This window comes from Bradysia coprophila, unplaced genomic scaffold (assembly GCF_014529535.1).
Source record: "Bradysia coprophila strain Holo2 unplaced genomic scaffold, BU_Bcop_v1 contig_235, whole genome shotgun sequence".
NCBI lineage: Eukaryota > Metazoa > Arthropoda > Insecta > Diptera > Sciaridae > Bradysia > Bradysia coprophila.
In genome coordinates, this window is record NW_023503496.1 from 971664 (window position 1) to 994755 (window position 23092).

Consider the following 23092-nt stretch of genomic DNA (forward strand, 5'->3'; position numbering starts at 1 on the left):
TTGCAGGGAATAGCAATAAATACGGATCCAAAGTTTCGGGTGAATATAAGATTTGTTATGTTGCATCCGTGACATGTGGCATGATCAAATTGTTGGAACTGCGTTGTTTAGTATTGAGTGTTGGCATGTGTTGCAACCTAACAAAGTGAATTTGACTTGTGTCCAACATTATAAAGGTTATATTCATACGAAACTTTGGATCTGTGTGGTCTTGCGGATTTGCGTTACCTTCAGTATGTATATTTACCTTGGACGAGTGTGAGAGAATGTGGTGACATTTAGTCTCAACGCATGACGTAACCTGGGTTTTTTCTTAATCATTACGATGGTATAGATCATTGTCAATGTCGTTTGAGACGTCAAATAAGCTGTCATTTTCACAAAGCTAACCACAATATTAAAAAAAAATTATTTGAAGCTGTCATTGTTTGAGGTTAGCTTTGTGAAATTGACAACTTATTTGACAATATTTTAGAGAGAAGAAACCGTTATTTGACACTGATCTATTGTTCCACACACTAGTAAAAGCACACTTTTGATCTTTCATATCGCAGAGTACTCGAGTTTACGATGGCTTTGAGCTTTGGTTGAGTTTTCACTGGAGTTAGAAAAGCTTGAAGCTGGCAAAAGCTCTTTGACCAACATCACTTCTATTCCTGTATTCCTTAACAGGCTTGTGGATCGTATCGACTAAAGAAAATTAAAAGCCAAACACATAGGCGACTCCTTCTTCACTTTCCACACATTTATTGGTTGTGAAATAGAACAATCTCCGTCCAGAATTCACAATTTATTTCTACAAACACAGCACTGCTCCTGGCATGAACACTGAATTGACAAGTGTCAAATTTGTAGACTTAAGCTACGATTTCATCAGCCTCCGAATATTTTCTATGTTCATGTTAGAAGCAGTGCTGTGCTACAAAGCTTCAAATGTATCACAATGCAGCCAACCTTCCATTTTACTCGTCCGAATCACTATCGTTTCGGAGACAAGTCTCCGCAGCCTGCCTATCATTAGACAGTGATTCTCCTGTCAATTCTTCTGTTCCTACATGCGTTCTCACCCAATAGTACAGTATCCTGCAATGAGTAATCTTCGCTCAAATCCGAAATCCCCTCCCATATCCAACAACGACATTTACCAACACAGCATCGAAACGATGGTTACAACCACCAAACTGCAGATGAAATAGGCGTTCGGGAAAAAGTCGACGGTGTGCCTGTAGATGTTGGTGTAAATCGGAACGAAAATGAATTGGCTCAAGTTCTCCAGCACCCCCATCATGGAATAAATTTTGCCTGAAAAAAACGTGAAAACTCAGTCAGTGAGTGGAATTGGTTGGTATGACTGACTCAAAGTTAACTCAACCGATCTCTGTGTTATCCACAACTGTTGAAACGATACTTCTGACGGTCAGACTTGGAATACCGTAAAAAATGTCAATTGTTTTGGCCACATAAAGCATGAAGGTAGTCGTCACGGTTATCTGCAAATAGTTAAGCATTGCATGCACTGAAGGCCCACAGACGTCCCAGGAAAACTCACACAAACGAGCTTCGACACAGCTGTAAATGACGACGAAATGATCGCAAGAATTGCGTCGTTCACTTTAAAATATTTGCTCATCACAGTAAGCATTAGTGTGTTCCCTACGAACGATGTGATGCTGCCATAAGCGGCATACGGCGCTTCTTCTAATGCCTCCCAATTCAATCTGGTGCGAACGAAATAGTACTCGTTCTCATACTCTGCAAAATACAACAACATGACATATAAACAGTCAAATGCAGAGACGGGACGTGCAACAATAGCAAATTATAAGAAAAATGAAATTTAATTCATTTAACTCGCTATCGAACCTTTCAAATGTTGGCAGCACAACGAAACAAGAAAATTTCATTTTTCTTATAATTCGCTATAGTTGCTCGTGTCGTTTCTGCATTTAACTATTGATGTGTGGACGACAAGTTAAGGGACATTCACACTTTTGCTAAATTTTCAAAACGATTATCATCGCTGGTGTCATACCATGCTCAAGCACCTGAATTAAACCCGCAATGGCCAGTGTCAGACACACAATCTTCCGACCGTTGCCACTTCTCTTCCTCACAATGACCATGGCACAGTCTTTTATGGCCTTCATACACTTGTTACCGTCTGCACTAGTTGCTGATTCGATCGGTGCAGTTGCGTTTTCTCGTGATTGTCTTTTCGTCAACATGTCGGTTAGCTCAGTCTCGGGTAACTGCTCTTCAATGTCGTCCTTTGCACGGGGTTTGACTTCATCCAACACAAAGATGATGTACAACGACCCAAGGACATTGATCACCATGCAAATGGAAATTAACTCTGCAAAAGGCAACATCGACTCAAGAGATAAAGGAAATTGGACATCGCACAGTCATAGATTCAAATGCAATGGCGTTAAATTAGTCTGGGTGTCATGCTTACTGATGTATCCCAAATTTTGATACAAAATTCCAGAAAACGGCAGAGTGCAGATCGTTATGATTGGATAGAGTTGATAGAGAATGCCGAATCGGAAGACTCGATCCTTTTCTTCGGTTACTTCGGCCAAATAGCTGAACAAACCGATGCCCATTAAAGACCAACCTCCACCGATGGCTGGAAGAAGAGCTCCCAAGATTGTGTTAAATTCGATCGGAAGTTGTTTCATGAATATGGCCGCAATCAGAGCAACTAAAACGTAAAGTATAAGAGACTGACTACACATCGACGAGCTCGTCTCCACTTGTCTCACCCAATTGTCCCAATAATTCACCAATCTGTGGTGCTAAAATGCATGGCTTCCGTCTGCCACTTTTGTCACTCCAATTACCCCAGAAGAGCACAAGAACGATACCAATTACGGCAACTAAACAAACTCATATTGCTCATCTTGCCCCTTTAATGTGTTCTAATTTGCAATCAACACCTTACCGAATGGTGCATTGTATGCACTCATTGTGCTTCCAAGCTTCTGACTTTCACGTTCCGCCCGACACACCTCCATGTTAAAGGCATGGTTAGCACTGAAATTGTCACTGTTCGTTCGGAGGGTGCTGCTGCCGTAGACATTTTCGAACGGAAATGTCGATGGGATGCTCTCTTCGGTTGTGACACTATTTTGAGCAAATACGATCGATCTTTGCGTGTCGGACACGTCGCCGCAATTGATGTTATTCATAGCTTTGTCCATCATATGGTCACACACCAACTCGGGAAATCCGAGATTCACCCGGCATGCCTGTAAATGATGCAGATGGGAAGATCACTTCAAGCTCTCACTTGTGTAATGTAACATGTGACGAGTGGCAGGGACAAGCAAATTTTTTTTGGAAAATGAAAATGTCACAACGGAATATCTTTCACTCCTACTCGCCATTGGGACGTTTCAGTGAACACTTGTCGTAGCAATCAAAGGACGAAATAATGAAATAGTGATACCGAGGCTAAAATACTTATTACTAATGAACAGCACATCAAACGTTGAAACTCAATGCTAGGCAAAGTGAACTAGCGGTTGCATGTCTTTGATGGGTGAATTGGGAAAGTTGCAATCAGATTGCATTCGATGACTTACCTTTTCTAAAGTCAAATTCTGCAAACAAATGACCAGCAGACAATACGGTACATTGATTGCGAACGTTACCGGTTCAACAGTAATGTAACGTTTTAATTTTCTGAATTTACTTTCGCTGCCGTCTCTTCCATTTCTCAATTCCATTTTATTGGTGCTCATTGTGTCGATCGTTCAGCGATTAGTTGTCTCTAATTTCCTGTAATGGAAATTTGTACAACTCACGTCAACTTTCAATTGACGCTCGAGCACCGCGGGTAGCACTTGAATACCACCGAATTCCACTGTGTTTTTATGTTTCGTAATCCATACAGTTGGTTTAACATACGAAGAACTAGATTCGGTACGATAAGCGAGGAGCACTGACTAATGCGGTTTTATATATCGAAAGTTATGTTTACAAAAATGAAGTAAAAGATTTGAAATCAATACTTTGAAAATGCTTAGGATAAATGAAGTAATAGATTTGATAGTAAAGTGATGATATGGTTGCAAACCTGCAACTCCTTAATTAGAAGACATGAGCGAGTTACACTTTACAACGGGTGTACATCGAGTGTCATTTTCTTTTAAAATAATTGAAAGAGAGCACTGCTTTCAAAGCAGTATTTCTCTCAGAATAAATGGTCACAAACTCATTGTCTGTTCTTGCAGAAACAAAACCCTCCAACTTTAACCTATTCTCTAGTGACTCTGTAAAATCGGAATTCATTTCGTCTCCTCTTTCATCCTCTCTAATTGTTTTCACTAATCACAAACGAAACGAGTTGTTTCGTTGGAGTGCTGGTGATTCATCTTCTATTTCTTCTAAATGGCTTTGACAAATCGAAATGTAAAAACGAAATAAAATTCACATCCAGATGAGATTTAGGGAAACTCCTTACCCCGTTACCAATGAATCGCGGAGTGTCGAAACTATCGAAGCGTACAATTTTCTTCCACCTATTCCAAATATTGATAACAAACTAAAATGGAAAATTCAAATTGATTCAGAATCACTATACTGATAACAAACGATGAGATCTCTATAAACCATTTCATCTGTGTAACAATTTCCTATCAAACAACACAATCAATTTGAACTTGTAAACACACATTCGCAAATGGTACAAGGTTTCCAAATTTTTTCGCATCGCTATCTGAAGTGATCTCTGTAAATTTTCTCAATATTGAAGAGAATGGAAACAGTCTGGCATTTGTTTACCGCTCACGTGTATACGCTCTTCAGCCAGGGACTGTTTTTTGAAGAATATTTTGGGATTTTTTTCCTCTAAAGAATTATTTGTTTGGAGAAATTTCTGATCCTGCCAGTTTTAGGTGGAATTATGGATTGGAATACTTTTACATTGCCAATAGTTGGAACCCAACAAAAACCTCTTCGAGAAAAGTGTGACGAAGTCTTTGAAGTACAATTTCTAAAATGAATGATATCGCTAGAATTGACGCTTTCAGCTTCGTTACGCAAAAGTTAGATTTTACACCCAATTAGTTCAAACAAGCTGGCTTAGTTTTTCTCATCATCTGCCAAATAATTTTTACCAAAAACAAATTTGACTGGAAACAACCAAAATTTTACCAAAAAAGTCTGTGTCGCAAAGTGGCAGATGTTCAGGAACAGACCAGCAAGAAAATTTATCTGCCACATGCGACGCAGACTTTTTTGGTAAAATTTTAGTTGTTTCCAGTTGATTATTTGGCAGATGATGAGAACAACTAAGCCAGCTTGTTTGAACTAAAATTGGGTGTAAAATTTAATTTTTGCGTAACGAAGCTGAACGCGTCAACTCTAGCGATATCATTCATTTTAGAAATTGTACTTCAAAGACTGCGTCACACATTTCTTGAAGAGATTTTTTTGGGATATCAGTCGTTTTAGAAGTGCTTTTTAGAATAGTTCTAATTAAAAAATTTGACGACGAAAATCGAAAATTTGAAGAAATTCGAAAATTTGACGAAATTCGAAAATTTGACGAAAATCGAAAATTTGACGAAATTCGAAAATTTGACGAAAATCACCTCTGTGCTATTCGTAAAACTCGGAGACTTTGCGGAAGAAAGTAACTATCTATCTGCCACCATTCAAGAAATAACTCTAAAACCCTAATTGACCCACCCATTTCTAACTTTCGCCATTTCTCACATATGCCAATCTGTTCTACTCGTAAAACTCTGAGACTTTGCCGAAGAAAGTAATTCTCTATCTCTCGTAAGCCAAAAAATATTAGTCCTTTCATCCTACGCTCGAGTAGCTCAAAATTTGGTCACTCTGACCACTCTAGCTCAACCGAATCTGCACCAATTTTTCTAATTATTTTTTTGTTCGATTTGTGTGGCAAATACCTTTCATTTGATGGGTCATACGCGTTCCCGACCCTCGAAAACCACACTCAGAAACCACTTCGAGGCCAATAAAACAAAATTCTGGTTTTTCCTGGGGTAATGGCGTATCACATTTTCATTTTTATGCCCACCCTGAGGTTCCTGCAAAATTTCATGGAGATTGGCTGACTAGTTTCCGAGATCGACCGTCGATAGATAGACAGATAGACAGATAGATAGACAGATAGATAGAAACATACAGAGTAAGTTGAAAGATTTTGATTGTTTGGGAAAAGTCAATTTGGTGTATTTTGTATGAAAAGTGACCAATTTCAAAACGATGTATCCGGTAATTTTAAACCTACATAGTCCAGTGATAGCTCGTTTTGCTCGTATTTGAAGCGCGAATAAGATAGAATATGTTTTGTGGTGATATAGGCCAAAGGGTAGAAACTGAATTGTTCAGCTATACATAGTTGCCGCGTCTCAAAAAAAATTCTTCGTTCTTTTTTTGGAAGTTAGACTGCGTCAAGCCCTCCGCTATCGCTCCGGACATGATTTTAGTACTAGGGAAGAAAATACGAATTTTTACGGCCAGAGCACGGTGAGTTTTTCCAGATATTAACACAGCGTTCTTCAAATGTGCACGAAATCCACACATCAATTTTTCAAAACAAAAATAAAGGTGACAGTTCGGGAGATAAAATGGCTATTTTCTACCCTGTCAAAACAAGAGGAAAGAAAATAGACCTGAAACACAGTCATACCGTCAACGTGATGGTTTATTGTTACAGATTTAGAACTTTTTTCAACTTCCATTTTGTTATTGCGGCTTCCTTCATTCCTTTTCGAAACAGCACTTCTTCCGTTTTATCAACCTGCGTTTCATGCTTTATTGTCTAGTTTTAGAGAAACACGATTCAGGAAAGATAGGAATTCTTCACGGTGCTTTTTTTATTTGCCATAAGCTGGATTCTCAAGTGATTTCCCCATCTGCGAAAAATTTATTGATAAATCAACTTCGACTTGGATCTGTCACCCACTAATAATGGTTTGTGATGAATGAAAAATTGTAAGATTTCTTATCAGTGGCTTATCGGTTTGCATTGTTATGACGGACACCCTTTTTTCATTGGCGATAACGTTTTCATATGTGCAGGGCGCCGATTCTCGAAACATTCGGAACTTTAAGAATTCGTAACTTGACAGTTTTTATGGGATTTTATACATGCAACTGTCAAATTGCAAATTCTTAGTGTTACGATTGAAATGAGAATCTACGCCCAGTGTGCATAATAATAACAGCAGAAATGCAAACTCTTACAGTGTATTGCCGCTAAATGTCATTCACATACTTTACATACGATATCTCTTATCCAGATGAGTAAAAGTATCCGAGGGCTTCAGCCCGATTATTTCCCGTGTGCAGTATGCTATTTTATCACATACCGGATGTTCGGATGTCAAAATCAATGAAAGTATAAACCAGGTATGGTCTATTCATACAAACCGGAGGACACAGCGATTTCATATAAACAAACTCACCTCTCATGAGAGATGAGTTTCTTTATATGAAATCGCTATGTCCTCCACTCCATACAAAGGGATGGCCCTATTACCTCCCTAGTAAACTCAGAGAGATGCTAATATGACGGCTGAGACGCCGTTTCGACGGATAGAGGGAATTTGTCCATCATTTCTGAAAAAAATTGAACCGTATGCGACCAGCTGTAGAGGTGAGTGGGCTGCCCATAAAAGTGGGCTGCCCACGCCCATGGGCATGCCCACGGGACATGGCCATGGGCATTTTTCAATTTCGTGGGCATAGGGCGCAGAATGGGCACTTTTCAAAAATGTGTGAGCCCACAAACTTAAGTCTTAAGTGTAGTCAAGATTTTCCGTACGATGTAATATTCATCAAGAAATTTTAAAACGGCTTTCGCACAAAAAATCGTGTTTCCAACTCATCAATTTACTAGAATTTTGCACGAACGATGTGCTGTCAATCTCAGTTTCGCCTCAGATTGACAATTTTCAAATTTTTTGCGAAAATTTCCGATGTGGGCCTTGGGCATGGGCTGGGCAGTGGGCATGCTTTTTAAAATTCTTGGGCATTGGCTGCGCCGTGGGCATGTTTTTTTTAAATTATTGGGCTTTGGGCAGGGCGTGCATAAAAATTAGGTATGCCCACTCACCTCTAACCAGCTGTCAAATTGAAAAAGACATAACCACAGATTTTTTTTTAATTCTTCCAGCATCACCAATTTTAATGAAATAAATTGCTAACATGATCCTTGTGGGATCAGAATGAACGTCAGTCCATTTATTTATAAATCAGATTCAGTATTCGTACACAATTTCCAAATTGAAAAAAGCAATTTTGGAGACCAATTTTTGAACGCGTATATCTCAGATAATACGAAAGTACCTTGCAAATAAAACCCTTTACGTTAATTTTGACACCGATGCAAACGTATTTCCATATTCTGCTTCTCGAATCATTGTAGTAAAAAATTAATTATTTTGTAAACAACCGACCAATTTTGGAAAAGTCAGCCATTTTTGACATTTCATTCGCATTCACAAATTCCCTCTATCCGTCGAAACGGCGTCCCAGCCGTTATCTTAGCATCTCTCTGAGTAAACTAATAAATATTATGCACGTATGACAAGGCGGTCGAGGCTTGCCGAGACGGCTTGTCATACGTGCATATTCTTTTTTATCGCATAAGCGAAAATCCATTACAACACTAGTGATAAAAATGTAATAGTCATTTACGTCACAAGGACATAGCATTTTCGTGTGACGTATGACGTTTTTTATGCTTGCTGAGGTATACGAAAGTAACTTTTAACTTTCGGTTCCCTTAGCAAGCATGAAAAGCCATGTTTTCGTGAGTTTATAGAACTCTACTTTGCTTCGGATCAACAAATATACACGAAAATTCTAAAAAATGAATAACTTTCTTGACCTCTAATTGAAAATATGAGTAAGTTTTCGGCATTCGGAACTTTGATTTACACCATCTAACCCTTTACTGTGAAATTTGTCTTGCGATCATTTCAGCCGAAAGACAAAAGAAGTTCACAACAATTTGGTAAAACGCACGGATGCGTCATCTCTCCGTTGCCACAACGGAGGGTCGTTAGTCCAATTACGATAGATTTTCAATTTTAAAAGAGAGCTTGACATATTGCAGTGGTATTTACGATAACCAACCGTCATTTTCTTGATGGACTCGAAAAAACGCAAAATTGTTTGTGCAAATCTGACAGTTTCCCTGATCGATTGTAGCGATTTCAGTGCTGCCATCTGTGATGAGATCTAAGATACCGTTGCAACTCAATACATAGAAAGTAATGACATCTATTCAGCGTAAAAATCGCCAATTGACCTTCATGATGGACGGGGCTCTTCTTCTCTTTTTTTTATTGCTTGAATCAAATCTCAACGAAGACTCGCATCGTACACTCAAATGTGCCATTCTATTAAAAGGAAAACGTGACGCATATCAGTCTTATCGTTTTCAAAAAACAACCTGATAGTGGCGAATGTGATGCTTTCAGCGATTGATTGAGTTAACTACTGTATTTGTATTCTGGACTTCGCTGTGTCGAATAATATCGCTATGGATGCCAATGTTATCGCCAGCTATCACTAATTGATATGAACGGGGCAAAATTGAGCTGATAACGAAAGTTCATAAAAAAGACAATTCCGCACCTGCCACCAGAACAATTCGATCATGAAATTGGAACTAATAGTTTTAGTCGTTTGCGTTGCTCTAGCGACGGGCCAGGATTGGTGCAATATCGCTTCGTGTGCACCTAATGCTCATGTTGCCTGCAATCACGACGGCGTAAGTGGAACACACAATATTTAAGTGGAACAACATTTGCAACAAAAACCCTTATCCCTCAGAATTTTCATCAAGACTGCAGGCGTCCTGCAGCGGTTACCCTCACCGCCGCAAATATTCAATCAATTTTGGATCGACACAACAACTTCAGAAGCTTAACGGCCGTAGGTCATACGCTTGGACGTGATGGCAATCTTCCGACTGCCGTCCGAATGGCACAACTTCGCTGGGATCCGACGTTAGCGCACTTGGCTGGCTTAAACGTTCGTCGGTGTCTGGTGAGACAGGATAACTGCCGAAACACCGAGCAATTTAACGCTGTCGGACAGAATGTGGGCACCATGTTCTTCTTGGGCAACATGCCAGCAGACATTATAATAAACACCGTCACCGATGCATGGTTCGACGAACGGCGGCTTACCCTACAATCTGACATTGCCAGTGTTGTGACGGGACGACTGTTCGATATGGGACGATTTGCGAATGCAGTTAATGAGCGTCAGACACATGTCGGGTGTGCCATCTCAATGTTTGATCAAGATTCGGGAAGTACGCTTTGGCGCGTCGGTCTTCTCGCATGCAATTATGCTTCGACCAATTTTGGTGGTACGCCGATTTATCGAAGTGGACCAGTGGGTTCACAATGTGAACTCGGAACAGATGGCACGTTTCCTGGACTTTGTACCCTCAACGAACCGATCAATCCGAATGTATAAATTGTAAACCGAGAGGGCCCCTAACCTAAAGCAATTTTTCATATAAATAACTTGGATATCGCTTACGCATTGTCTTCTAATTAGCACGAGATTCTAGATCAGAAAACCTTTACGTCTCCGTCGATTAAAACTCAGTCAGATGGCTTCTTCACTCAATGTCGCTTTTAATGGTCGCCTCTTCATGTCGAAACGAATTTACCACCAAATACCACAATCTCATAAATTTCCATTCGAAATCGACGTCGTGTTGAAGAAGATAGAAGACCCGCGTTCCCGATCGCTGTCGAAACTCATCAAAATCGACGGGTTTATTGAACGCTTCGTTACTAACTATCCAAATGTAATGGCCGTCGACATTCGGATTATTCTCATCGATGTAGAATATCCATTCCCTAATTTTGTTGACACGCTCGATGGGCGGTTCGTGACCATCTGAATTTATCTTTTCTGGTACGATGCCCGTCATGAACACATCCTCGTGAGTACAAATCGGACCGAGAAACGATTTGGAAATTTCGTCTGCAATCAGACGAATCACATGCATTGTCGCTACGTAGCCCACACCAGCACAATGCTTAGGAAATTTCTCACGGCCATATTCCGCTGGTGAAACGTAGTAGATGCTCTCCGGATTTCTTTCGATGGTTTCCGGACTGTGGACGCCGCACCAAAATTTAAATGATTGGAGTTCAGCCGGCGTCCATTTACCCAATTCGGCCGTTAATTTGAAAATGTCCACCATCACATCGTCATCCGTTTTCAGAACCAGATCTGCTTCACTACAGTATGAAGTTAGCCAATCATACGTCATGATCGTTTTTCGACTCAGACTACGGTAGGTGTCAACCAAATCTCCCACAATAATGTCGTCAAATCGCAACCGTTCAACATTCAATGCATTTGGGTCAGTCGGCGAGTCCTTTGGATCATCATCACTTCCCAGAACGAACACTACGGCCAAAATGTTCACATTGTTAACCTGTCGCACCGATCCGTATGTCTGACGGATCAGTCGACGCTGCATGAAATTGTTCCGACGTGACGGAACCACGATCACAATAGAGATTGCGGGGTCAGTTTTACTTGCTGATGGTTTGGTTGGCCAGCTATGGCGATGCTGATTGTACATATTCGCCTGGGATGTATTGGAAGAGCACAGTTGTTCGTTGTTGTAAATTAGTAATGTTTTGGGTCTGTGGGGAATGTTTTGGGTCGGCGGGGGAAAATTTGTTGATGGAGACCTGCGGGCGACGTGAACATTCGTTGGTGGATACGAGCAAATAAAGATTGTGGTGAGAGCAACAACTGCCTAGAAATAGGAATTCATTTAGCACTTGAGTAGCGACAGGATTTGGTAGGGAAAGGCTCAATTTACGGCTGTTAAAATGAGAAACAGGAGTTTCCATTTAGTCGTCAATTTCAGCGGTACACGAGTAGGGAGCAGTCGCATTTTTTTGATTGTCCAACTAGTTTAATATTCAAATTAAAAGTGTGCCAGCTATAACTACGCAATAAACGAAAGAGATTAACGAAAACGATCAGCTGCACCAAGCGACATCGACATCGAAGCGACATCAACATCGAAGCGACATCAACATCGAAGCGGCATCGACATCGGAGCGACCCCGTCTCAGGAAGTGAAATATTTACCAAATTTGTGGTTACGGTGAATTGCGATTGTGACCTTTATGTAAAAATTATTTTCTCCCAATGCCACTCCACCGATCAATACCATCAGGTAAGTACTCTGATTGAAAATTGAAGATGAACTGACGGAAAAGGCACCATGAAACCAGCTTAAATACTAACAAAGTTGTATCACGTGTAGGAAATTCAACGATTTCGTTGTTTGGTTCTTTATAGAAGTTTATTTATGTCGATTTTTTATGGTACTCCCAAAACACCTGTTCATACAACAAAACGAACAATGAGTTAATTTTGATAAAAATTATTTTTATAATTAATTGACCTCAGTCATAGCACTGCTCCTAGCATTCACACTCGTATGTCAGACGTCAAAAAGCTTCCAAATGTGGATACATGCAAGCGTGTCACACCAAGGAAGCGTGACTACTGTGTGTACGAAATGCAAAGCCTATTCTGAATTCTGATAGCATCAGCCTACAAATATTTTCTATGTTAATGCTAGGAGCAGTGCTATGTCAGCGTTAAAAATGTATGGCAACATCGACATATCTAAGTTAGGATCTTAAAATTAACATAAGCGATATATAGTCGTTATGTTGTCAAAAAGACGGTATAATCGTTGTAGCATCATCGGCTTTGACGCTATAGATATCCTATTTTCAGCACATGAGCGATCAATTTTTTATTGGAAAATTCCGTGTCGTTTCGCACAAATTTCTGAAAGAAGTCGTCCATATATAGATCGATTTCGGAGTGAGTTAAAAATAGGGTGCCAAAGGTGAATTTTCGATGTTTTCTTTAAATATTTTTCATTTACAGTTTATCCCAATCAAATTTGTGATGAAATTTTCTTCGGCTGTTTTTCACTCATCAGGGCTTATTATTGGGAATGTTAAGAGCCGCACCGGTACTTTGCTGAAACGCATACATTTGGGCGTTTTTTAAATGCTGGATTTCAGTTTACTTCTGTTGATATCTTTCCACCAGAATCCTTTTTCGAAAATGTACGACCGCAATTCCGACCACGAATAAGGTAGCTTTAAATAAAAATTAGCTTTGGTTGTAGCAGTTTGACCAGCTCTGAGAAAATTGAACAGTCTATGAAAATTTCATTAGCCGAGATATTGAAGTTCAAAATATTGATGTTTGTGTGAAAATAAGCAAAATTTCGCATTTTCAGATAATGCAGATCGCCTGCGTTAGTTAGTTAGTTCCTATGGGAAAGTAGATCCAGCAACTCCTAAACGTTTCTATAGATTTTCCTCGAATTTTGGTTGTAGGCTAATAATGGCCCAAAAATAAGAATGAAATGTTCAAACTTTGGAAAAACCCTTATCTTGGAAGCTGGAGCTCTCCAAAGCTCCATACAAATTTCACATAAAAGCCAATTTGTATGTGTGTAGTATATTTTGGTGCATGATGTGGATAGTAATGTGGTGAAAGGTGTGTGTTGTTTGGGGATATGTTTCTTGTTGGACAGATCATTCCTCTGCGCTCTGGCACTATCTAACCTCTATCGGATTTTTTGATGGATTTTTGTTATTTTCGATATAAGTGAGGTGTTCCAATGTTGGTTCCTAAATTTTGGGATGACAGATGATTCATCTGGCACTTCCTAACTTCCATCGGATTTTTTGATGGATTTTGGTTATTTTCGATATAAGTGAGGTGTTCCAATGTTGGTTCCTAAATTTTGGGATGACAGATGATTCCTCTGGCACTTCCTAACCTCTATCGGATTTTTTGATGGATTTTGGTTATTTTCGATATAAGTGAGGTGTTCCAATGTTGGTTCCTAAATTTTGGGATGACAGATGATTCCTCTGGCACTATCTAACCTCTATCGGATTTTTTGATGGATTTTGGTTATTTTCGATATAAGTGAGGTGTTCCAATGTTGGTTCCTAAATTTTGGGATGACAGATGATTCATCTGGCACTTCCTAACTTCCATCGGATTTTTTGATGGATTTAAGTTATTTTCGACATGTGTCAGGTGTTTCTAGATTGGTTTCTAGATTTTGGGAGTCAGACTGATTTCTCTAGATTTTTTTAATTTCCGTCAGGTTTTTTGATGTTGTCGAAATGACACATTTACAAAAGTGGTGATATCAGTCAAAAAAACCCTTAAGGGAAAATGTGACGCAAGTCCTTTATCTAAAATAACTGATATCCCTGAAGGTGTCGCAAACACAATATTGTGTTCTACGCACAAGTTTTATAAACGTAGTGTTCCACACAGAAATATATTGGGATGATAATAAACGGATTACTTAAAAAAAATGACCCAAAAAATTTGTGAAAGAAAATTTTACAAAAAGAAATTTGCGTCACAAGTGGCAGATGTTGAGAAAACTATTGTTAGGAAAATGGTGAAAAAATGTACTGAAAGAATTTACACGGAAGAAAGCCGAATCATCTGCCACTTGTGACGCAAATTTCATTTTGTAAAATTTTCTTTCACAAATTTTTTGTTGATAAAACTTTTTCGTACGGCGCACAATGCGTCATAAAAAGGACTTGCGTCACATTTACCCTTTAAGGGTTTTTTGACTGATTTTATTTTCGGAACTTTTTCAGAATTTATCGGAATTTTCAGAATTAAATTTTCCAATAAGAAACCTTGTTACTTCACTGAATACTATACCATAATACTTGTAACGAACCTTTATACGTGTTTTTGTTCATACGACTTTAATAGTCATACACACGGCAGCTAGAACCGTATAAACATAAATCGTATAAGAAAGTGAGGCTGTAGTGGTTCAAAAAATGGAGCAATACAAATCAACGAATGTTGACAGTTAACCTACTCCGATTTATCGAAGTGGACCAGTCTGTTCCCAATGCACACTCGTAGCAGATGGCACATTTCATGGTCTTTGCACCCTCAACGAAACAATTAATCCCAATGTATATTGTATACCGACAGGGTGTGCAGTCCTACAGTAAATTTTTATGTAAAGACCTCACGCATTTGATGTCGCCTTCCCAACAGTCTTGAGTAGTTTGTTCGAATTAGCTTGAGATTTTTGTACAGAAAACGTTTAGGTCTCCCGTCTCCATCGGTCGTATGAGTAAAACGTTTTCACAGTCTCCGAGAACCGGTTACTGCTCCGACAAACTTTAGGTCTCCGTCGATTAAAACTCAGTCAGATGGCTTTTTCACTCAATGTCGCTTTTAATGGTTGCCTCTTCATGTCCAAACAAGTTTACCACCAAATACCACAATCTCATAAATTTCCTTTCGAAATCTGCGTCGTGTTGAAGTAGATAAAAGACCCGCGTTCCCGATCGCTGCCGAAACTCATCAAAATCGACAGGCTTATCAAGCGTATCATTACTAACCATCCAAATGTAATGGCCGTCCTCATTCGGATTATTCTCATCGACGTAGAATATCCACGCCCCAATTTTGTCAACACGCTCGATGGGCGGTTCGTGTCCATCTGAATTTATCTTTTCTGGTACGATGCCCGTCATGAACGCATCCTCATGAGTGCAAATCGGACCGAGAAACGATTTTGAAATTTCGTCTGCAATCAGACGAATCACATGCATTGTCGCGACGTAGCCCACACCAGCACAATGTTTAGGAAATTTGTCATTGTCATATTCCTCTGGTGACACGTAATAGATGCTCTCCGGATTTCTTTCGATGGTCTCCAGGCTGTGGACGCCGCACCAAAATTTAAATGATTGGAGTTCAGCCGGCGTCCATTTACCCAATTCGGCCGTTAATTTGAAAATGTCCACCATCACATCGTCATCCGTTTTCACAACCAGATCTGCTTCACTACAGTATGAAGTCAGCCAATCATACGTCATGATCGTTTTTCGACTCAGATTACGGTATGTGTCAACCAAATCTACCACAATAATGTCACCTAATCGCACCCTTTCTGCATCCAATTCATCCAGGTCAGTCCTGGAGTCCTTTGGATCATCATCACTACCCAAAACAAAGACTACGGCCAAAATGTTCACATTGTTAACCTGACGAATCGATCCGTATGTCTGACGGATCAGCCGACGTTGCATGAAATTGTTCCGACGTGACGGAACCACGATCACAATAGAGATTGCGGGGTCAGTTTCATTTGCTGATGATTTGGTCGGATAGCGGTGGCGATGCTGATTAGCATAGGAAGTATTAGAAGAGCATAGCTGTTCGTTGTTGTAAATTAGTAATGTTTTGGGTCTGTGGGGAATGTTTTGGGTCGGCGGGAGAAATCTGCAAGCGATGTGAACATTCGTTGGTGGAGACCAGTAAATAAAGATTGTGTAGAGAGCAACTACTGCCTAGAAATAGGATTTCATTGATCACTTGAGTAGCGAGAGTATTCTGTTGTGAAAGTCTCAATTTACGGCTGTTGAAACGAGATACAGGAGTTTCCATTTAGTTGTCAATTTCAGCGGGACGCGAGTACAGTGCAGTCGCATTTTTTATTGTCCAACGACTGATGAGTCTGAATAAAGGAAAATGGTTAGCGAAAAAGTTCAGGAGCACAAGTGACATCGGAGCGACACCGACTCAGGAAGTAAAATATTTACCAAATTTGAGTGGTTTCGGAGGTAGATATTGCGATTGTAACGTTTTGTTAATAATTATTTTGTCCTAATTCCACCCCACCAATCGATACCATCAGGTACGTAGTTCAATTGAAAACGAAGATTTTTGTTGTTCTTTATTGAAGTTCTGTCGACTTTTTTTTATAATACTCCAAAACACCTGTTCAAATGAACGGTGTTCATACAATAAAACAAAAGGAACAATGAGACGATTTTTAGAAAAATTATTTCTGTTGATTGACTTCAGGCATAGCACTGCTACTAGCATTCACACTCGTATGTCAGACGGCAATAAACATCTAAATTTTAACTATCGAAAAGAAAGCATAAGTCCCATTATATACGAAAGAAATGCCATCAGCCTCTAAATATTGTCTAAGTTAATGCTAGGATCAATGCTATGCCTCAGTGTTGTGACTATGCATCGACAATATGTGTCTTCAAGCCTGCACATACGTTACAGTTTGTTCACCTTTCGAAAACGCAGTTTTAGATTTGTCAGTTTTAAAAGTCATCGATGTTCCCAGTCAAGTGATATCCAGCAATGAAAGTAGATCAGTAGGTATGGCCAGTCCATACAAGTCGAAGCACATACGGATTTGCATGGCGCCACCTCAAACGAACTCATTTCTAGTGGAAATTTGCACTAAAAATGAGTTTGTTTGAGGTGGCACCATGCAAATCCGTAAATTTGAATTCGCTAAGGGATAATCTGGAAAAACTTTATTAAGTGGGAACATCGATGACTTTTGAAACTCTAACAAATCTCGAATAAGTTCAGACCTAAAAAAACCCACTAGAGCGAGAGAGAAATAGTCATGCTGTCACAAAAAACGGTATAAAGTTTGTACCACCATCGGTTTTGACGCTAGATATCCTATTTTTCAGCACATGAGCGAACAATTTTTTATTGGAAAAAGTCGTGTCGTTTCACACAAGTTTCTGGCAGAATTTTGGAAATTTTTGTTGGCACAGCTACGAACTGACCGAGGTTATGAAAGAACAGGTTAAGGCAGCCACGAAGGCGGGTGACACCGAAATTGATTAAATGCACTCGGTACTAGATTTTGTGTGGAATCAACTTGAAGAAAATGTTTTTGTAGAAAAATTCGGATTTTTTTTGTTAAGTTACCTTTTTCATTTAAACTTCGTAGTTGCTGACGCAATTTGTATAGATCAAGTCCAAGGTTATTCGAAATGTCAAAGAACCCTAACCTCAACGTATGTGCAGTGAAAATGAGCAGGCACTTTGCTCATGTTTGAAAATAGAAACGAATGTTTGAATGGTTTTCATGGTTTTCTTGTAAAATATTGAGCTTAAACACTTACGCCATACAAAAAACAATCAAAATTTCACCTTTTATACATTGGAAATTTATTAAATTTAACGTTTTTGTAGATCCGGAAAAAACATAAAATTAAACGGCATCTCAATAATTTCAATTTTTTTTCACCTAGTTGAGGTTAGGGTTCTCTATGGATGACGGTGCAGCTGTCAGTGTTCAGATTTACAGTTACTCGAACGTGATCTATGTCCACGTCTTTCAGAACCTTGGAACTGACCAATAGGTTTGTTCTCAGTACACACGAATTTTCACTGGCCGAACGAACACGGTTTCATCAACAGAGATCGGTTTTCATATTGATTAGGCTATGTCTCTATTATGGATGAAATTTGACAATTCGTGTGACCTTGGAACAGACCTATGAATGGCGATATCGTCCATATATTTAGTGTGTGTTGAAAATAGGGTACCAGTGGTGCATTTTCGAGTACTTTAATATTTTCCTTTTTCAGTCAATCCCAACTGTGACGTAATTTACTCCAGGCTTCACCTTCAGACAGGTGCTATAGAGTGTTATGATCAGAGCAAGAAAACCGAAGGGCATTAAATTATAACTTGCCTTGGGGTACTTGTCAAAATATTTGCTATTGGTGACTAACAGAAGGCAATAGTACGCCAATAGATGCACCAATGGAATTAGGTGGAGCAAGATCTGTTCGCGTAGTTTTTTTCCGCTTGCAATAAATCAACGAAAGGACAGTGTTGACAGTAAACTTATATTTGGATGGTATACTATGTATACCCTAAGAGCACAATAACGTGATCATTGAAAACCTACTTCTCTAACAAAAAAAGAGTTGAAAATCTGACATGAAAGGGATAACTTTGTCAACAAGTAATCTGCAATAGCTGCCACAGCTGTAGCTTCTCTTACAAAATATACATCTGTTGCAGATGATGTAGGTGGAGACAAAGTTACCCGCTCCATGTTAGATTTTCAAGTCTTTTTTGTGAGTGTCGATAATTCTGTTTTTTATCAGAAATTGTGGAGCCACCGTTCAATTTTCCAATTTTCCATACACCTTCCAAATATATGTTCACTGAGTGTCGATACTTCTTGTCTGAATAAATTTATTGATTTTTCGCCTTTCTTAGTCTCAGCTTCCCGTTCCTGTTCCTGTTACCCTCCCACTTAATGCCAATCATTCTTTTTACTATCGAAACGATTTTTCCACATAATACCACAGCCTCAAAAACTTCCTTTTAAAGTCGGGACCGTGTTGAAGTAGATAGAAGACCCGCGTTCCCGATCGCTTCCGAAATTCGCTCAAATCAAGAGTTTTATTGACTGGTCGATCAATTACTTCCCAAATATATTTGCCATCTTGGTTCGGATTATCCTTGTCGATGTAGAATATCCACTCGGACATTTTATTCGCAAACCGGATGGGTGGCTCACTTTTATTCGAATTTATTTTTTCCGGCACAATCCCCGTCATGAACACGTCCTCGTGACTGCAAATTGGACCACGAAAAGATTTTGAAATTTCCTCCGCAATCCGACGAACTAAACTCATCGAAGTAACGTAGCCAACTCCTGCGCAATGCTTTGGGAATTTTTTGCGCGCATATTCCGCTCGTGATACGTAGTAGATACTCTTCGGATTTCGATCGATGGTTTCGGGGCTGTGAACGGCACACCAAAAGTTGAATGATTCGAACGAAGTTCGTGGTAGTGTGCTCAATTCAGCCGTGAGTTTAAAGATGTCCACGAAGACATCGTCATCCGTTTTCACCACCAGATCCGCTTCACTACAGTATGACGTCAGCCAGTCGTAAGCCATAACGGATTTTCGACTCAGATTCCGGTAGGTGTCAACGAAATCTCCCACAATAATATCCGCAAATCGACGGCTTTCAGCATCCAATTCATCCGGGTCGGTTTTAGAATCCTTCGGATCATCGGCACTACCCAACATGAATACTACGGATAAAATGTGCACGTTGTTAACAGTGCGAATCGATCCATATGTTTGACGAATCAAGTTTCGTTGCATGAGGTTCTTGCGGCGCGATGGAACGACGATCACAATAGTTGTTGTGGACGATGTTTCACTTGAGGAAGACGTGATCAACCGGTGACCAATGTTACTATTAGCAGTTGCGGTCGCATTGGAAGAGCACAACTGCTCGTTGTTGTAAATTAGTAATGTTTTGGGTCTGAGGGCGATGTGAGAGCTCGTTGATGGGGAACAGTAAATGAAAATTGTGGTGAAAGTAATTGCTGCCTAGAAATAAGAGATCATTGAGCACTTGAGCAGCGAGTGGGTCGTTTCATGAAAAGCACACTTTACGGTTGTTGAAGCGATCAAAAGCAGTTTCCATTTAGTCGTTAATTTCAACACAAGGCGCGTACGATTTGGTCGCATTTTCCAACTGGGTGTTCTGTCTATTAAAAACGAATTTGCACCTTCCGTAACAACTACAGTAAACGAATGAAACTGAGAATCACTTTAGCTATGAATGTCTTGCAATTTACTTCGTTATTACCCAAGATGTACGGGCAGCAAGTGTGAAATGGCCGACAAATTGACACGCATAATTGTTGGTAGTTTCCGTACGGAACACATGGATGGAATGGAGAAAATTTAAGAATTAAATGAAAATGAAATCACCATTAGCATATTACATGATAGGCGACGAAAGTACGCTTTTACGAAACGGGACCATCAGTGGTAATGTTTCGTAAAAAGTTAACTGTTAAAATCAGCGGTTTATATGAAAGTCTTCATTATGTGTCCGATAAAAGAGAACTGAGAGCAAACGTAAATTGTTTCACTGTCCTTACAAGCGAAGCGAGATCCACCAATCCCTAAGAAATTAAAGACTGTCACATTTATACTTTTCACCTGACAGAAGTCTAAACTCGCTGACTAAGAAACGGTAAGGTCACCGGAGGCGCTATAGTCACACATGTACATTATAGCGTTGTTTTTGGCTATCTTTTGTTATTATAACCGCACCGTGTTATGCGTTGTAAAAAGCAACCTTTTCCCATACTGACTCTGAAAAAAGTGACACAATCTACCTTGTGGCGATGCGGAATCGCGATATATGAACCTGAACCTGCACAGTAGATAATAAAGACAACATTACATTATTTCATTAGGTAGGAAATCGGTCTATGTTAGATAAGATGGACTGCTTGTAATAAAGTTTTTTAATTTACTGTAATTGTCGGTGTTGCTGATCCAGATAATTGATTTGAAATAAATTGTAGCCAGCTTTGGAGGTAGCACTGTATTGATATGGTGGGGAGGGAATCAGTGTTTGACTATTTAATCGTTTATGTTAGTTGAGTTGAGAGTGAAGAGCCGTTACAAATTGTCCAACCAAGGAAATAAAAAACTTGCGAGAACTTTTGATTCGGTTTTAAATGTCGCTGCTACCACGAGTTGGCCCCGAACATTTAATAGTGCTTATAGGTACACAAATTACAACCAACTTCACTCGAGCTAAAGTACTTACAACATAAGCGAATTTGAATTAGGTCTCTGTCGCGTCACTATGTGTAGCTATACCGTTAATAAAATGTTTCCGATGAAAATTTAGAAGCCTTTATTTGTGAAAAACGTTGTGTTTACCTTAGGAAAAAGTTGAAAATTACATTTTCTCGGGTGAATACACTCGAAATAGAATTTCCAACTTTACTTCTACCGTTGAACAAATAACTATTTCTTCGCTAAACAAAGACACTACTAAAACGTCAAATGTGACATTTCGGAGGAGAAAATATTTATTTTCTACCCTCTTGTTTTGACAGCGGAGAAAGTAGAGAACTATCATTAGACGTAGCTTCAGCAAATAGTTATTTATGTCACCGAGTATTCTATCTTATCATTTTCTCATGTTTTTCGAGTAGAGAAAATACGGTTAATCATAACGCATATACGACAAACGTGTACAGCTATTGGTCAAAACAAACGAGGCATTCAAAACGTGTTTTGGTCCTATTTTTCATGACGAAATTTTCGAAACTGTCAAATGAAGTTAGATCTTTTTCTATTCAAAATCGCGATTGCTGCATCTGTCAATGAAAACTAGGACCAAAACACGTTTTCAATGCCTCGTTTGTTTTGAGCATATTACAACCCAAATCAAAGTAAGATCAATATTTCACATGTCCGATAATTGTCAGGTACGTTACAGTTATTTGTTCACAGAGGGAAATAATTGGAAATTTAATTTCGAGGGTGTGGTTTCGCTACGCTCTGGCCCCAAGTCATACGATAAAATGAAATTTCCTATTTTTTTCCCAAGGTCAACAAAATATTTTTCTCGACAAAAGCTACCGAACTTTCAGCTGAGGTGAGAAAATTTGTATTTTCTCGCCTGCGTTGTGAAAAGTTCAAATTTTCTGACTTGATCTTATTTTTGCTCACTCAATAATTTCGATCACAATTTCTTGGGTAAACTCTCTCAACTGACAATTACATTAAAAACCATTCCCCAGTGAATCTAGTTCGCTTTTAGCCGCACACACTAATGTCTTATTAGTTCGTCCAGTTCTGACGCTAATGCAATAAACGAATGCAACCAATGCACTTCAAGCGTAAGTCGTACTCTAAATAGAGTACTGAAACTGGATAGTGACTCAAACAAATTTTGGCGCTGTAAAAATGTCATCGGCAGCTGTCATTAGAAGCATTTTTGCCTGAACTGCGTTGATTTTATGCAAATTAGCTATATATATGATCACTTTTGCTTGAAGTGCGTTGATGCAGCATCTTTTTTATGACGACGACATAATGGAGTGTGTTTCTGCATTAAGTGGAACGTCTGATTTTTTGCAACCAATTTAGTTCAATATGCAAATATTGACACGTATTATGTGAAACAGTACCTGGTCTATTGTTTGGTTTTAATTATTTTTCCAATGTGTTTTCGCATGTGTTTTCAGATACTTTTTTTGATGCGATCATTGCCTTCTAAACGAGCTTTACTTTTGAATGCAATTGAACTTATTTTCAGATAGTAGGGGTGAACCGAATAGTTTTTTGGCAGGTTTGTTGGGCTCTTATATACGAGTCACGTTAGGGTTTTATTTAA

The 23092-nt window shown here is 39.2% G+C and overlaps 4 protein-coding genes across 9 annotated transcripts in view; 1 reads left to right on the plus strand and 3 right to left on the minus strand.

Moving 5' to 3' along the window:
• Positions 1–724: 724 nt before the first annotated feature.
• Positions 725–23092, minus strand: part of LOC119077377 — a 30360-nt gene continuing 7992 nt past the window's right edge. Inside the window, exons 1-10 of one of the 3 annotated variants that reach the window (XM_037184570.1) lie at positions 4469–4946; positions 3588–3783; positions 2945–3251; positions 2766–2879; positions 2456–2704; positions 2033–2353; positions 1550–1752; positions 1373–1490; positions 1146–1302; positions 725–1083 (exon numbers count right to left, since the gene is read on the minus strand). In XM_037184570.1, the coding sequence (XP_037040465.1) occupies positions 963–1083; positions 1146–1302; positions 1373–1490; positions 1550–1752; positions 2033–2353; positions 2456–2704; positions 2766–2879; positions 2945–3251; positions 3588–3746 (1749 nt within the window). In that variant the 5' untranslated portion in view covers positions 3747–3783; positions 4469–4946 and the 3' untranslated portion in view covers positions 725–962. Of the gene's footprint in view, positions 1084–1145; positions 1303–1372; positions 1491–1549; positions 1753–2032; positions 2354–2455; positions 2705–2765; positions 2880–2944; positions 3252–3587; positions 3784–4468; positions 4947–23092 lie in introns of those variants that run through there. The other 2 variants (XM_037184568.1, XM_037184571.1) reach the window with 2 other exon arrangements.
• LOC119077423 (antigen 5 like allergen Cul n 1-like) lies at positions 9602–10491 on the plus strand. Its single transcript, XM_037184637.1, has 2 exons — positions 9602–9763; positions 9826–10491. The coding sequence occupies exons 1-2, from the start codon at positions 9650–9652 to the stop codon at positions 10477–10479; spliced, it is 768 nt and encodes a 255-aa protein (XP_037040532.1). The 5' UTR covers positions 9602–9649; the 3' UTR covers positions 10480–10491.
• LOC119077394 (UDP-GalNAc:beta-1,3-N-acetylgalactosaminyltransferase 1-like) lies at positions 10596–16815 on the minus strand. 3 transcript variants are annotated; one of them, XM_037184597.1, is made up of 3 exons: positions 16680–16815; positions 16494–16594; positions 10596–11788 (listed from the first exon to the last, which is right to left on the minus strand). In XM_037184597.1, the coding sequence occupies exons 2-3, from the start codon at positions 16566–16568 to the stop codon at positions 10628–10630; spliced, it is 1236 nt and encodes a 411-aa protein (XP_037040492.1). In that variant the 5' UTR covers positions 16569–16594; positions 16680–16815; the 3' UTR covers positions 10596–10627. The 3 variants fall into 3 exon arrangements, with proteins under 3 accessions (XP_037040492.1, XP_037040493.1, XP_037040494.1); XM_037184599.1 differs by lacking the exon at positions 10596–11788 and adding an exon at positions 15283–16427 and having other exon boundaries at positions 16680–16794; XM_037184598.1 differs by lacking the exons at positions 16494–16594; positions 16680–16815 and adding an exon at positions 11855–11960 and having other exon boundaries at positions 10598–11788.
• Positions 18609–20625, minus strand: LOC119077398 (beta-1,3-galactosyltransferase 5-like). 2 transcript variants are annotated; one of them, XM_037184604.1, is made up of 3 exons: positions 20523–20625; positions 20338–20484; positions 18609–20271 (listed from the first exon to the last, which is right to left on the minus strand). In XM_037184604.1, the coding sequence occupies exons 2-3, from the start codon at positions 20410–20412 to the stop codon at positions 19198–19200; spliced, it is 1149 nt and encodes a 382-aa protein (XP_037040499.1). In that variant the 5' UTR covers positions 20413–20484; positions 20523–20625; the 3' UTR covers positions 18609–19197. The 2 variants fall into 2 exon arrangements, with proteins under 2 accessions (XP_037040499.1, XP_037040500.1); XM_037184605.1 differs by lacking the exon at positions 20523–20625 and having other exon boundaries at positions 20338–20499.